We start from the raw sequence: 14,592 nt of genomic DNA on the forward strand, positions 1-14,592 counted from the left end.
ACTTTTTAATGTATGCGGATCCTGTTTTGCTATTAAAGAATGCAGTATTCAAAGGTGGTTGGCTGCCCTGTGAACCGCTAAACAGGGCTTATCACAACAGCACTTAGTACATTCGCACGCGGTGCAGCCTCTGCCACTACTGGTCCCAGAGCTATTATTTCAGAAGATAAACTGTAACCTGCCGAGGCATTTTCACCAAATTCTCGTGGTTTTTTAAAGCATATCATACATGTAATATGGCACCAGCCCTGTCTCTTGCTATAACTCGATAGAGATGAACCATTTATATACCTCAATGATGATACTTCAGCCCTAAGAGCCTCAGTGTGAGTCTCCTAGGAACAGCGACTTTCTACTCCATAATTACAAGCTTGTCAAAACACAAGAAACTTAGTATCAATACTATTATGTAACACAATTCATACTGAAATTTATCCTAATTTCTCAAATGTGTTTTATAGGCTTTCTTCATTCCTAAAGCCAAGACCCAAATGAAGGCTCACACACTGCATTATACTTATACCACTTTCTTAGTTTCCTTATATAATACAACACTTTGCGGGGGAGGGGGGCTCTTTCTTGAACCTAAACTTTTGAAGGATACAGGAGAATTATTTCATGGACTGTTTCTTAATTTGTTTGACTGCTTCCTCATGAGATTCAGGTTAGACTTCTTTAACAGAAATACTACACAGGTTGGGGCGCCTGGGTGGCTCAGTGCGTTAAGCCTCTGCCTTCAGCCCAGGTCATGATCTCAGGGTCCTGAGATCGAACCCTGCATCTGGCTCTCTGCTCAGCAGGGAGCCTGCTTACCCTCTGTCTCTGCCTGCCTCTCTGCCTACTTGTGATCTCTCTATCAAATAAATAAATAAAATCTTAAAAAAAAAAAAAAAAGAAATACTACACAGGTAGATTAAGAAATTTAACTACACAGCTGTATAGTTAAAGATCTATTCAGATTTTCTTCCTTTTTGAGGCAGTTTTGGTAAGTGTTTTTCTGAATATTTATCCATTATATTTTAATTTTTAAATTCCCTACGTAGCCAATTAAAATACTCCCTTTTTAGGGGCACCTGGCTGATTCAGTCAGAACAACTCTTGATCTCAGGGTCAGGAGTTTGAGCCCCACACTGGGGATACAGATTACATCAGAACAATTTTAAAATAAGTAAAATATCCTCTTTTTAATGTCTAAAGGGTCTATAGAAATGTCCCTTTTCAAAGCTGACAATGATTATTTCTGACATTTTCTTCTCACTTCATCAATCTTATAACAACATTTTTAGTCTTTCAAAGAACTTTTGGCTTTGCGGATCCTGTCTGTTACACTTACTTTTTTTATTACTTTCTGTACTTACCTTCCTAATGTCCTTACCCTCTATTGTTTCCTATTCTTTTTCTAACTTTCTGAGAAATACACTTGATCACTGAATTTCAACTTTTTTAAATACATGCATTGAGGGCTATAAATTTCCCTTTGGGCACAGCTTCCACTGTGTATTAATAATTTTATGCCATGGGGGCGCCTGGGTGGCTCAGTGGATTAAGCCACTGCCTTCGGCTCAGGTCATGATCTCAGGGTCCTGGGATCGAGCCCCGCGTCGGGCTCTCTGCTCAGCAGAGAGCCTGCTTTCCCTTCTCTCTCTGCCTGCCTCTCTGCCTACTTGTAATCTGTCAAATAAAAAAAAAATAAAAAAAAAAATTTTATGCCATGTAACAAATTACTGCAAGATGTAACTATCAAAAACAATATATAGGGGCGCCTGGGTGGCTCAGTGGGTTAAGCCTCTGCCTCCGGCTCAGGTCATGGTTTCAGGGTCCTGGGATCGAGCCCCACATTGGGTTCTCTGCTCAGCGGGGAGCCTGCTTCCTCCTCTCTCTGCCTGCCTCTCTGCCTACTTGTGATCTCTGTCTGTCAAATAAAAATAAAATCTTTAAAAAAAATAAATAAATAAAACCTAAAAAAATTCTTTAAAAAACAAACAAAAAAACAATATATATTCATACCCCAAGTCACTAAGGGTCAAGAATTCAGGAGCAGCTTACGTGGTTCTGGCTCAGGCTCTTGTAAGATTGCAGAAGTCAGCCTGGGCTTACCTGGGGGATGGAGCACCTGCTTCCAAAAGGCCTGACTCAACGTGCCTATGGCGAGAAACTTTAGTTAACTGCCATGAATGCCATGAAACAGTCAGTCCACAGGGCTGTTTGAGTGTCCTATCAATGTTTGAGTGTCCTATCAACATGACGGCTGTTTCCATCAAGATATTAAGACAGATCCACCCTACTCAACATGGGGATTATCAAGGGGCATGAGTCCAGGAGGCAAGAATCATAGTACCATCTTGGTGGCTGCCTATGAAACTCTATATCCCATTATATGTAATATCTAATATTTTCATTATTAAGCAGTTCAAGTATCAAATTTTTATTGGTTTTTTCCTTTAATAAATGGGTTATTTAAAAGTATACTGTTGGGGCGCCTGGGTGGCTCAGTGGATTAAGCCACTGCCTTCGGCTTAGGTCATGATCTCAGGGTCCTGGGATCAAGCCCCGCGTCAGGCTCTCTGCTCTGCAGGGAGCCTGCTTCCTCCTCTCTCTCTGCCTGCCTCTCTGCCTACTTGTGATCTCTCTCTCTGTCAAATAAATAAAATTAAATTAAAAAAAAAAAAAAAACTTACAAACTCTTTAAAAAAAAAAAAAGTATACTGTTTAAGGGTGCCTGTGTGGCTCAGTGGGTTAAAGCCTCTGCCTTCAGCTCGGTCAGGATCCCAGGATTCTGGGATCATGCCCCACATTGGTCTCTCTGCTCAGCGGGGATCCTGCTTCCTCCTCCCTCTGTCTCTCTCTCTGCTTGCCTCTCTGCCTGCTTGTGAGCTCCGCTGAAAACAATCTTTTTTTTTAAAGTGTACTATTTAATTTGAGGGTTATTCTCCTATTAATTCAGGCTGTTAGTAATTTCTGGTTTAACTGCACTACTGTCAGAGAATATATACTCGGGATTATTTCGGTATTTTCAATTTTGTTGAGAACTTGCTTTAGGGGTCAGAATGTGGACAGTATTCATATAATAAACACCCCCACTTATGACTACAAAGAAATGATGCAGGTATTATATGCCATGTTTCAATCTGACATCCAGGTCAAGGTCATCATTTATGTTATCCAAACTGAGATTTCTTAACAGCATAGGCTCTTCTTTCAACCATGGACATAAAGGTATTATTCTCCCACTATGACTACAGAGGTCCATTTTTCCCCATAAATTCTATCTTTGCTTTCTGTATTATGGCACCACATTCCTGAATTTAGAACTCTTCTGCCTCATGAAACTTTTTATCATTATAAATTATCCCTTTGCCTCTAAAAATGTTAACTGCCTTAAAGCCCTATTAGCTAATATTAGCATGGTACACCAGTCTTCCTATGGTTAATATTTGCTAAAGTCTTCCATCCTTTACTTCCAGCCTCCCTATAGCCTTATTGCAAAGATGGGGTTTTGTTTCCTAGTTCCGTCTGAAGTCTTTGTCTCTCACTGGAACCACCTAATGCACTCACAAACTGTTTTTAAGTGTTCACTAACATACTATTATCTAATCACAGCCTGGCAGCATCCTAGGACTTCCCATATTTCTTTCACTATCCTTTCTTTTTCTTCTTTTTAAATTATTCCATATTTCCCCCTCTATTAGCTTGGTGGTTATACACTCTTTTACAGTTCTTTTAGTTGTTATTCTGGAGATTGCAAAAATCCACCTTCATCTTATTAAGCCTACTTCACTTCTCAAACGATGCAAAGACGTTAAGAATACTAAAGTTACCTGCTCCTGATATACAAGCTGTTACTACTATTATTTGCTAGATTCTATGTGATATCTTTTAAGCCCATAAACTACTATACTTGTATACGATCAATGCTTTTTTCCATTTGCCCACACCCTTTTTTTTTCCCTTTAACTCTTCATTCCTTCTTGCATCTTCAAGTCTGGGATCACATTTCCCTCTCGGCCTAAAGAATTCTATTTATAACTCCCTCCTTAAGGCTGTTTCCTTGCTAGGAAATCGTCTGAAAATGTGTTTAAAGCACTTCAATATCTTTGATAGGTTCAGAATTCTTGACGGTCACTCATTTTCTATTAGCACTTTATTTATTTATTTAAATATACCCAAATGTAAGATTATTTTTCTTTTTGTGTATTTAGCCCAACACGGGGCTTGAACATATGACCCGGAGATCAAATCACATCCTCTACCAACTGAGCCAGCCAGGTGCCCTTATTAGCCCTTCAGAAGGAATATTTGTGTACCGACTTCCACTGTACTACTGAGAAGCTAACCATCAATCTTACTGCTTCTTTATTTTTTCTTCTGCTTACTTCCAGATTTCTCTGTAGAGTGGGGCTCAAGAGCTGTAGTGTTCTGTATTCATCTTCTTTATTGTGCTCAGGGTCCTCAGTGTTTCTGCAACCCGTGGCTCTACTTCTCCAGTGCAATTTTGCAAAAGTCTCGGTTAGTACTTCAAATACAGCTCGCTTCATTCCCTCTTGTTCAGGCAATCTAATCACACATGTGGCAGACATGCACACACAGACACGCGGTATCTTTTTAGCAGAGCCTCAGAGTCCAACTTCTTCCCGCTGTGCTTCAGTCCATTTTTTCTTCCGACCTCACTTCCAATTCACTAAATCGCCAATTTCTTCAGTACTGTCTAATCGTCCAATCTACTATTAAAACCATCCACTCAATTGTAAATTCAGCTTTATATTTCAACTCTAGAATTTCCCTTGCACTAACTTCCAGTTCTCTGCTGCAATTTTTTGTTCTCATTAGTCGAACTTGCGTATAGATACTTTCAAGATCTACCCTTCCACTCCAAGTGTGTCAAAAATTCCGCTAAGCTTTATGGCCACCTTCTCTGGACTTGGCGAATGCCTTCCGACTCATAGCTCCTTGCTTTCCTCATCCCCCGTATCTTGACATCCTAATTTCTCATTACATGTACCTCAGATATTTTTCCACCTATCTAGCTTTCCAAGTTCTTTTTAAAAAGGAAAGCTAGTCAAACCACCTACACAGTGTCCTTCCTTCCTGCAGAATACTCATCTACCATTCTTTCAGACAGACAAAAGGTTCTATTTCTAGCTATAATAATACTAACATTTTTGAGAATGTAAATTCTATCAAATGACAGTCTATAATGCTACTCTTGAGAAAGATATACACCAAAATGTTCACGATGACTGCTTCTAGATGGTAAGATCATAGAGGCTTGTTTTCTTATTTGCGATTAACTATTGTCTAATTTTTCTGCAAACAATTATTACTTCTACATCTTTTTTTAATATAAATTGGAAAAAAGAAAAACACCTTTACTATAGTGAAAATGGTTTCTGTACGCCAGTAACAACAGGACAAAGAATATAAAAAAAGATTAGTAATGAAAACTGTGTACTTGTTTGACTTTGAACTTTGGTAACCACTAGCAAGTATAGATGAACCTTCTGACGTATAAAAACTTACTACCACCCAATCAGACTTTTCAGATATTTTTGGTTGGTGATAACTGAATGTGGGCCCCATTACCAAAGGAATGGATTTCGGGAAAGACCAGAGCTCCAGTTTCACAGTGAGGTTTGAGGACAGACACCAGCACAAAGCCACAAGTTTTCTCACTGGCTGCTATACTGACCGGGATTTGTATCAAATAACACAATGTCAACTGTGGAACACACAGTGAATATCTGAATAAATGTTCAAACTATGAAAACTTCTAGAGAATTTCTTGCCTTAAAATAAACAGGCACAGCAAAAAACCTTGCTTTAGTTTCAAAATATAACACTACCTCAATTATGTTTGTCTTCATTCAAAAATAAATCTGTTATCTCTATTCTTCAAGAAAACTGACCGGGAGAGTTGAGAAAAGTTGTCTCTAGTCATAGGACTCCACACATCTATTTAGAGACAACTTAACCTATAGCCTGGGTGCAGTGGAACCATTCCCACAGTTTTACCCAAAATCAAATCGGAGGCACCAATGTGCTTTAAAAGGCCTTATAAATCAGTATCTTCCTAACAAAACATTAATTTTCAAAAAACTGACTGAATAGCACCATTTTCAGTTCTGAATGAACTAAAGGCTCTAAGACTAGGATTTGCTTTAGATACAATGCGAGGTGGATAAAGCAAAAAAAACTGGCCAAGAGTTAATGGGCATCTAGGGTTTCTTATACTATTCTACTTTGTGTATGTGTAAAATTATCCTCCACAATAAAGTGAAAAGATTTTTAAAATATACTTCAGCAAACTTAATCAACTTAGAAAAATCCACAGGTCTTAAAGTAGAAAAATCAAAATCCTATCCTGCTTCTAACGGACACTCCCCAGCTCAACTGTAAGCCTAATTAGGAAACAGGTAAATTATTCATCAGGCCCTCATATAAAGCCCTAACTGCACTGGACAACATTACTTCACCCTTCCAGGATCCATGGAGGTATGATTAATTACATTTTCTCTTGATTACTAAAGCAGACCACATAATTGCTATTTCTCATCTCTAAGGAGGGAGTTTTAAAGGGAAAGATCATACACAAATGTGCACACTAAAGCTAGTTTACCTGTAAAGATGTGATTGACCCCGTGTGTCCTTGGAGCACAGCAACCGGGGCACAAGTTCTCAAGCACCACACTCTAATTATCTTATCACAGCTCCCTGCAGCAATCATTGTATTCTCATAGTTTACTGCCATATCTGAAATTTCTGCAGAATGACCTCTTAATGTGGATAATAGGCGGCCATTGTGTGTTGACCAAATCTTCACCAAACAATCATCTGAACCCTGAGAAGAAATACACCCAAAGACAAATATTAAAACAGCACATCTTTTCTAGCATTTTTTTTTTCATGTTTACAGCAGCTTTATTCACAAATGCTAATACTTAGAAGTAACCAAGATGTTCCAGGATTTTTAAAAATACCATTTCTGGGTCACTCAAATTAAGTATAACTCTTCTCTTTCCAACTGTATGATACTCTGTAAATTATGACTCTTACAGTCAGAACACTTACGGAGCAATAGGATTATTTTCTTCAAATCAAGTAACATCTATACAAAGATACCATGAAAAAAAAAAGATACTATGAAGTTTTCATTTCTGTGGATCAGACCACATTAGAAATACTAATTTCCCAAAATTCCCCGCCAAATAATGAGTTCAACTAAAGATTAATTGCTCACCTATTTCAATTAACAATGGTTAAATGTCAGTTTAGCTCACATCAAGCTAAATAATTTGATACACATCAGGACAGACCTACAGTTTACAAGCTGAGTGAGTGGCAATCTCAAAAACAACTAAAAAATAATGGGACTAGCGTCATTTTAAATAACCCAACAACACAGTCTCAAAACTCGTAGCACCAGCCAGCATCCACCTAACTCAGCAAATTTTTTAGTATCTACTCTGAATCTCACAACTGAAAAAGGGAATTTAAACTTCTGGACCCACTGTAATTGTCCCTTAAAATATTAAAATGTTAGATTATAAATTTTCACATATAGTTTCATAGTAATCATAAAATAATCTTTCACTGTTCAAGTAATCAATTCCCTGGATCAGTGAGTAATCAATATATGAATATGAATCACCTGCAGAGATTTAGATTTTTATGGAAGCTTTTTTGGTCTGTTTTGGTTACTGAACATACTAGAAACTACCTTCAGCAGTAGGTCTAGAACAGGCTGGAAGGGAAGTACTAGGCATGCATATTTTTAAGATCCTTGATGACCATGCCCACGAACCACTCTCTAAGTCAATGTCTCACCAACACTACACAAGGCCTGGCTAGCTGCATCTGAATCACTGGGGATACGTAATAAAAATGCACACTCATGGACCCCACACTAGATCAATGGAGTCAAAATCCCTGAAAATGGGAACCACAGAATCCACCTGTTTTATAAGATCTCCTACATGATTCTAATGCACACAATGCTCTAGATGATACCAAATTGAGTTTAAAACGTTAACTCACGGTAAAGATTCTATGTCCTGTCCTATCAAATGCTACACAGTAAACAGCAGACAGATGTCCGAGAATCCTTCTGTGCATTTTTATATGCTGATACATAGTTCCTGGAAATGCTGTGCTAAAAGTGGAACACCCTGTGAGTTGTTTTCCTCGATGTATCTCCACTAGGAAATAAAAACAATGAAAATGGTTAAGGAAGAGCCAATATGTAAAAAAATGAAGAAAAACTCCAAAACAATTTCTAGAGGGTCACAGAATCTACGTTCATGATAGGCTAAGGACACGAGTTTCTCCCCAACTCTGTTCTACTATAATCACCATTATGAGCCTCTTGTTACCATGAGATTATCTCATTAATTTTTATTACATTTAGTAATAACTTTAAAAAATAGTAAGTCTGAAAACTGGTACTTATTACTACTGAAACAACACTACCAGTATTTCCCTTTAAATTTTAATATAGCCATTACAAAGTTGGTCAAGAAATTAAAAACATGGTTTCGGGCATCTGCCAAGCACACTCACTCACCAAGACTGGGTGGGGAACCATAATTCACTGGCATTTCTGGAGGTCTTCCTCTGTGAAGAGCAGCAAAGGCAGAGCCCTTCCAAACTGTGTGCCTGCAGTCTTTAAAACGAATTTTAGATACACATAAAATCTTGAAAGTTAACCCCAAGAAAGATTTTATAGAATACTTACGTATATTGTAACAAACTGTTTATTCAAAGTTTTACCAACTAATAAACTTTAACAGAAAAGCCCTAGAGGTTTATTAGACTATTTCTGAAGGGGAAAAAAAATAAGACATCTCAGATACAACAACAGCTAACATGAGTATAGCACTTTACAATGTACAAAGTGCTTTCCACGTACATCATCTCATTGAATCCTCACAACAACCCTGTGAGGTAGGTGTGATCGCCAACGCACAAGTGAGGTAACTGAGGCTCAAAGGTTCTGGGACCTTTCAAGAGACCCACTGCCAATCACCAAGTCCAGACGGACCATAAAACCGAATCTTTTGACTCCCAAGTCCTAGTCAATGCCGAGTAAGTTTTTATTTATCAATGCAGAATTACACCACACAATATGAATGGTATCACAACGGATCCAGCTTTCCCAAAATGGAAATTTTTGTAAGAAAAATTTTATTTGACTTATATGAAAATCCTTAAAATGTGAATGGAGTTTTAAAATTAATTTTAGCCAATATTACCATGACTTTAATCTCCTTAGGAAATGCTGACAAAATTAAATGGCTTTCCTCTTGTTTTAGGATCATGGATAAGCCTTTACCCAAGAGCACATACACAGGATCTGTGAGTGTGAACACTAATTCTAGAGTCCCGTCCCTCTTTGAACTATCAACAAATACACTAAGAAGAAACATCTGCCCCCTCTGTAGGAGATAGCAGCAGAACACAGGTTATGCTGTGCCAGGAATTAGCTTCTTCACAAATGAAAGAGGAAGGGAAGGAAGGCATCATATAAACCTCTACTGAGCCTCGGGTGCCCCAACCTAACACGCATATTACGTTTTACATGAACGGATTCATTACCACTATCATGACCAAAGAGCAGTTACAAGGCATCCTCTCTTGACACCAGTACAAAACAGAGAAATATGGGCCCCTACCCTAGGGCAGCTGGCTCAAGTCTCTTCTAAGGTCTGCCAGTTCTAAAGCAGTGCTCATCACAAAACGACACGGAGCTTGACACAAGTAAAGAAAACAGAGGAAAACAGGCCACTCAGGCAACTACTACGTAACAACCTAAAATAGAATAATTACAAGGTGAATAGGGACACAGAGAAGGGAGAATAAGAACAGTTTCCTGACCCAAGCCACAGGGTGGCAGGGCCACAGAGCACTAAGCAGTAACTGAAGCTGACAAACCAGTCTGGCATGGAACCAAGAAGGAGGGTTGTTCTTTCTCAGTCAAGCTTTATATGCTGCTGGCGCGCCTAGGAGGCAGCACCGTAGCAGCAACGGATCTTAAAGAAAATCACGGGTTTACTCAAGATCAGAAGAGCCAACATTCTTGCCCATTAGCAGTTAAGCCATGTCGTATACATAGATCGTATCACATACATATACTTAGTCTAAGTGATTTATACCAAGCTAACAGAAAAAGAACAGCAATTCCAAACATTTTGCTACCACATAACTTTGCAAAAAAATTAAAATCGATGAAAAAGAACCATGCAATTGTACAGTTTTGGTGCTTGTTTCAAACTGCTACCAATTTAGAAAATCACTTCCCCTTATTACAAAGGGCTTTCAGAATCTAAATACCAAATAAAATACTTCTAGCATTTAAAGAGTTTATTAGACACATACAATTACATTCAATGAAGTTATAAGTGAGCTACAAAATGGAAAATTAAGAACTCACATCGATAAAACCTCAAACACATCTCAGAATAAATTCAAGCTTTTTCACTTAACATCTAAACCTTAATCATTTTTTTTAAATGCAGAAGGACCTATTAAACACTTATGTAGTAAAATTCAATGTCTATGCTAAATGCAGAGAATTTTATAGTCCACAGCATGGTTTATAGTTACATATCGCCTTTCTTCCACAATGCTTACATTACTTCACAATTATAATTATTATTAAGCTACAAAGCAGAACACTTCTTCAAATTAAGGTACCTTTTGCTGTACGTAGCAAAGACTGCCTTCCTGCACCAAGTAAAGAAGTGACTCTTGAAATACTGGGTGGAATTTCTTTATCCAACATGGGACCAATGCGTTGGCAGATTTGCAACAGATGATCAGGAGCCACATGCTTATTGGACAAGACCTAAGTTGGAGAACAAGTTTTAAAAACATTATTTACAATATTATTCAATAAATACTAAACATTTAGGGGTAAGTCTGACAAAACATGAGAAAAACATGTACAATGAAAACTACAGATCGTTGATGAAAGAAATTGCAGAAAATCTAAATGAACAGCCAGCTGGGACATCTGGGTGGTACAGTCACTGGGCATCTGCCTTCGGCTCAGGTCATGATCCAGGGGTCCTGGAACTGAGCCCCACGTCAGGCTCTCTGCTCAGCAGGAAGCCTCCCCACTACAACCCTTGTGTTCCCTTTCTATCTCTCTGTCAAATACATAAATAAAATCTTCAAAAATAAATAAACATGGGGGTGTGTGGGTGGCTCAGTGGGTTAAGCCTCTGCCTTCAAGTCAGGTCATGATCCCAGGGTCCTGGGATGGAGCCCCCATCGGGCTCTCTGCTCAGCAGGGAGCCGGCTTCCCCCTCTCTCTCTGCTTGCCTCTCTGCCTACTTGCGATCTCTCTGTCAAAAAATAAATAAAACCTTTTAAAATAAACAAACAAACATCAAACTGATCTATAGGTTGAAAGCCATCCCAATCAAAATCCAAGCAGGCTTTTTTGCAGAAATTGACAATTTTACTCCAAAATTCATATTCAAATGCAGGTAGCCTACAAAAGTCAAAGCAGTTTTTAGAAAACAAAATTGATATATGAAAATAATACTGACATTCAGGAATCATTATGTAAGGACAACTGATTTTTAACCAAAGCACAAAGGACAAAGATAATATTTTCAACAAACACCTAGAACAACTGGATATCCATTTGCCGAAAAAAAATTTTTTTTAATTAGCTTTGATCCATACCTCACACAATAAACAAAAATTAACTCAAGACAGATCACATATCTAAATGCATAATCTAAAACTGCAAAACTTATCACAGAAATCACTAGAGAAAATCTTTAAGACCTGGTGTTAGACAAAGATCTCTAAAGACAACAAAAATACAACCCACACAAAAACCAACATAGACTTCATCAAAACTAACAGCTTCTGGTTTTTCAAAAGGCGCTGTTCAAAGCATGAAAAGAGAACCCACAGACTGAAAGGAAGTGTCTACAAAGCATATCTCTGCTAAAGTGTGGGTATTATGCCAAGTGAAATAAGTCAGAGAAAGACAAGTACCATTTGTCTTGACAAGTACATTTCACTCATATGTAAAATTTAAGAAACAAAACAGATGAACATAGGGGAAGAGAAGGAAAAATAAAATTAAGACCAAAACAGAGAGAGAGGCAAACCAGAAGAGATGCTAAACTCTAGGAAATAAACAGGGTTGTTGGACGGGTGGAGGGTGGGTGGAGCGGGTAACTGGGTGATGAGCATTAAGGAGGGCATGTGACGGAATGAGCACTGGATGTTGTATGCAGTTGAAGAATCACTGGAAACTAATGATACACTATAGGTTAATTATACTGAATTTAAATTTTAAGAAATTTTTAAATGAACCATTAATAGCACACAAGGAGATGGACAAAGTCTCAAAATAATTACGCTGAAAGACCCAGAAAAAAAGCACACCCCGTATGATTTTATGTAACATAAAACTCTAGAAAATGCACACTAATATATCATGACAGAAAGCAGATCTCCCTGGGAACAGGGAGAAAAGAAAAGCAGGAGGGATTACAAAGGGGAAGAAGACATTCTGGGGTGTGACAGAAACGTTCACTATCTTCATTGTGATGGGTTCATCAGTATTAACACACATCCAAATTCATCAACGTGAACCTTTATAAATATGCGTGCAGATTACTTTAGGTCATATATATTTCAAAAAACTAAAAACACAGAATGTACTGTGTAAGTTTAACTTCTAAAGATGCCTAACGTCACCTGATTTGAAAGTATATCACAAATTTTAATGCTGTGTTAAGGTTTCTCAATCATGAGATGAGGTCTCTCAATGATGACGTTACCAACATTTGAGGAAAGACAAAAATCATCACGGCCCAGGACTGTGCACATGCAGGGCACACAGAGCCCCGGCTCCCTTCCATCATTTGCAACAGTGTTCTCCACACCACTGTGACACCAACAGTGCCCCATACACTTTTTCAAGCTCCCTGAGAAACCCTGCTCCAAAGAAAATTTGAAACATAGTTCAATATCTCACTTTTGATTCTTATACATTAATTCAAATATAAAATGAGCCTGGGGGCGCCTGGGTGGCTCAGTGGTTTAAGCCGCTGCCTTCGGCTCAGGTCATGATCTCGGGGTCCTGGGATCGAGTCCCGCATCGGGCTCTCTGCTCGGCAGGGAGCCTGCTTCCCTCTCACTCTCTCTGCCTGCCTCTCTGCCTACTTGTATCTCTCTCTGTCAAATAAATAAATAAAATCTTTAAAAAAAAAAAAAAAAAAAAAAAAAAAAATGAGCCTGGATTCAATATAAAGTTGTTGTAGGTACTCGGGTGGCTCAGTCAGTTGACTGTCTGACTCCTGATATCAGCTCAGTTCATGATCTTAGGGTTGTGAGATCGAGCCCCACATAGGACTCTACGCTCAGCATGGAGTCTGCTTGAGATTCTCTCCCCCTCTCTCTGACCCTCCCACTTCCCCCTCTCTCTTTTTCTCTCAAGTAAATAGAATATTTAAAATTACGTTCGTAAGCCCTTGTGACAGAAGAGGCTAAATAAAGTATCTTCAACTTTTCAACCTGACTTTTGTTTCCTACACTGACAGATTATCCCACAGCAAAACTCCGAAAGGCCTATCAAAGCTCAGATAGACATCAAAGTGTTCCTTAATACTAATTAGCACTCTGTGCTTCAAAGTATCGCATGTGAAAGCCCAGAAACTGTTGTAGATAATGAGCTCATCACAGGAGGGAAGAGACAGGAGGAACTAGAAGGCAATTACAACAGGGCCAAGAAAATTACAGATCTAAAGAATTTGTCAGTGATGCAAATCTGAAAACAAAACCCCACTGAAGTTACTTGCACTGGTCACCTAAACAGCGTATCTAAAAAGCTTAAGAAAGACAAAAGGACTTTGGGCAATGGCAACATGGCTTCTGTAAGGCAGAAAATCACTCTAACAGTTGTAAGATTTCTACTATCCAGGTGGGATAGGTAAGATATACTTGGCTTTAAGTCTTGGGGTTACACAACTAAGCCTGTGTCCTGATTGGAGATTTACACTTGAAAACAAGCTATAACAGACAAGGCTAAAAACAAATTCTCTAAGAGAAAAGGTACAGACAGAAAATTTTAAACAGAGTGCTTTCAAGTACTAGACCTGGTCTTATTTTATCTCTTAAATGATCAAGAAGGGGAACTTTCTAGATTATACTTGCTGCCTGAGTTGCAGCAGCAATAAAACGGTTCATTAAAGTAATAGGAGGCCTCGACATAGGCATGTGTACTTAGACAAAGTCCGGTGTTGTAGGAACATGGATTCCATGCAATGGTTGTAATCCCTTAAAGAAATTAGATTCACTGAATTTCTGAGGATTCCAGCATAATCATCAAAGATGGAGGGGGACGGGGTTTGTTAACCTATTTTTGTATAAAACAAGGTATTTCTGGAAAGTATGGTAGTTCTAGTCCTAACACAAACAACAAAAATGAACAGAAAACGGTTGTGAGTGTGAGCCTCACACTGGGTGTAGAGACTGCTTAAAGAGAAATCTCAAAACACAAAAACAAGGGGCACCTGGGCATCTCAGTCAGTTAAGCATTAACTGACTCCTGACTTCGGCTCAGGTCAGGAT

The 14,592-nt window shown here is 38.5% G+C and overlaps 1 protein-coding gene across 2 annotated transcripts in view; it reads right to left on the reverse strand.

Annotated features, from left to right (window-relative positions):
- The window catches only part of BRWD1 (bromodomain and WD repeat domain containing 1), a 124,918-nt gene that overhangs the window by 91,833 nt on the left and 18,493 nt on the right, over positions 1 to 14,592 (reverse strand). For both annotated transcript variants that reach the window (XM_046003479.1, XM_046003478.1), the window contains exons 5-8: positions 10,687 to 10,837; positions 8,558 to 8,656; positions 8,032 to 8,192; positions 6,614 to 6,835 (exon numbers count right to left, since the gene is read on the reverse strand). In XM_046003479.1, the coding sequence (XP_045859435.1) occupies positions 6,614 to 6,835; positions 8,032 to 8,192; positions 8,558 to 8,656; positions 10,687 to 10,837 (633 nt within the window). The remainder of the gene's footprint in view (positions 1 to 6,613; positions 6,836 to 8,031; positions 8,193 to 8,557; positions 8,657 to 10,686; positions 10,838 to 14,592) is intronic.

This window comes from Meles meles, chromosome 4 (genome assembly GCF_922984935.1).
Source record: "Meles meles chromosome 4, mMelMel3.1 paternal haplotype, whole genome shotgun sequence".
Classification (NCBI taxonomy): Eukaryota; Metazoa; Chordata; class Mammalia; order Carnivora; family Mustelidae; genus Meles; species Meles meles.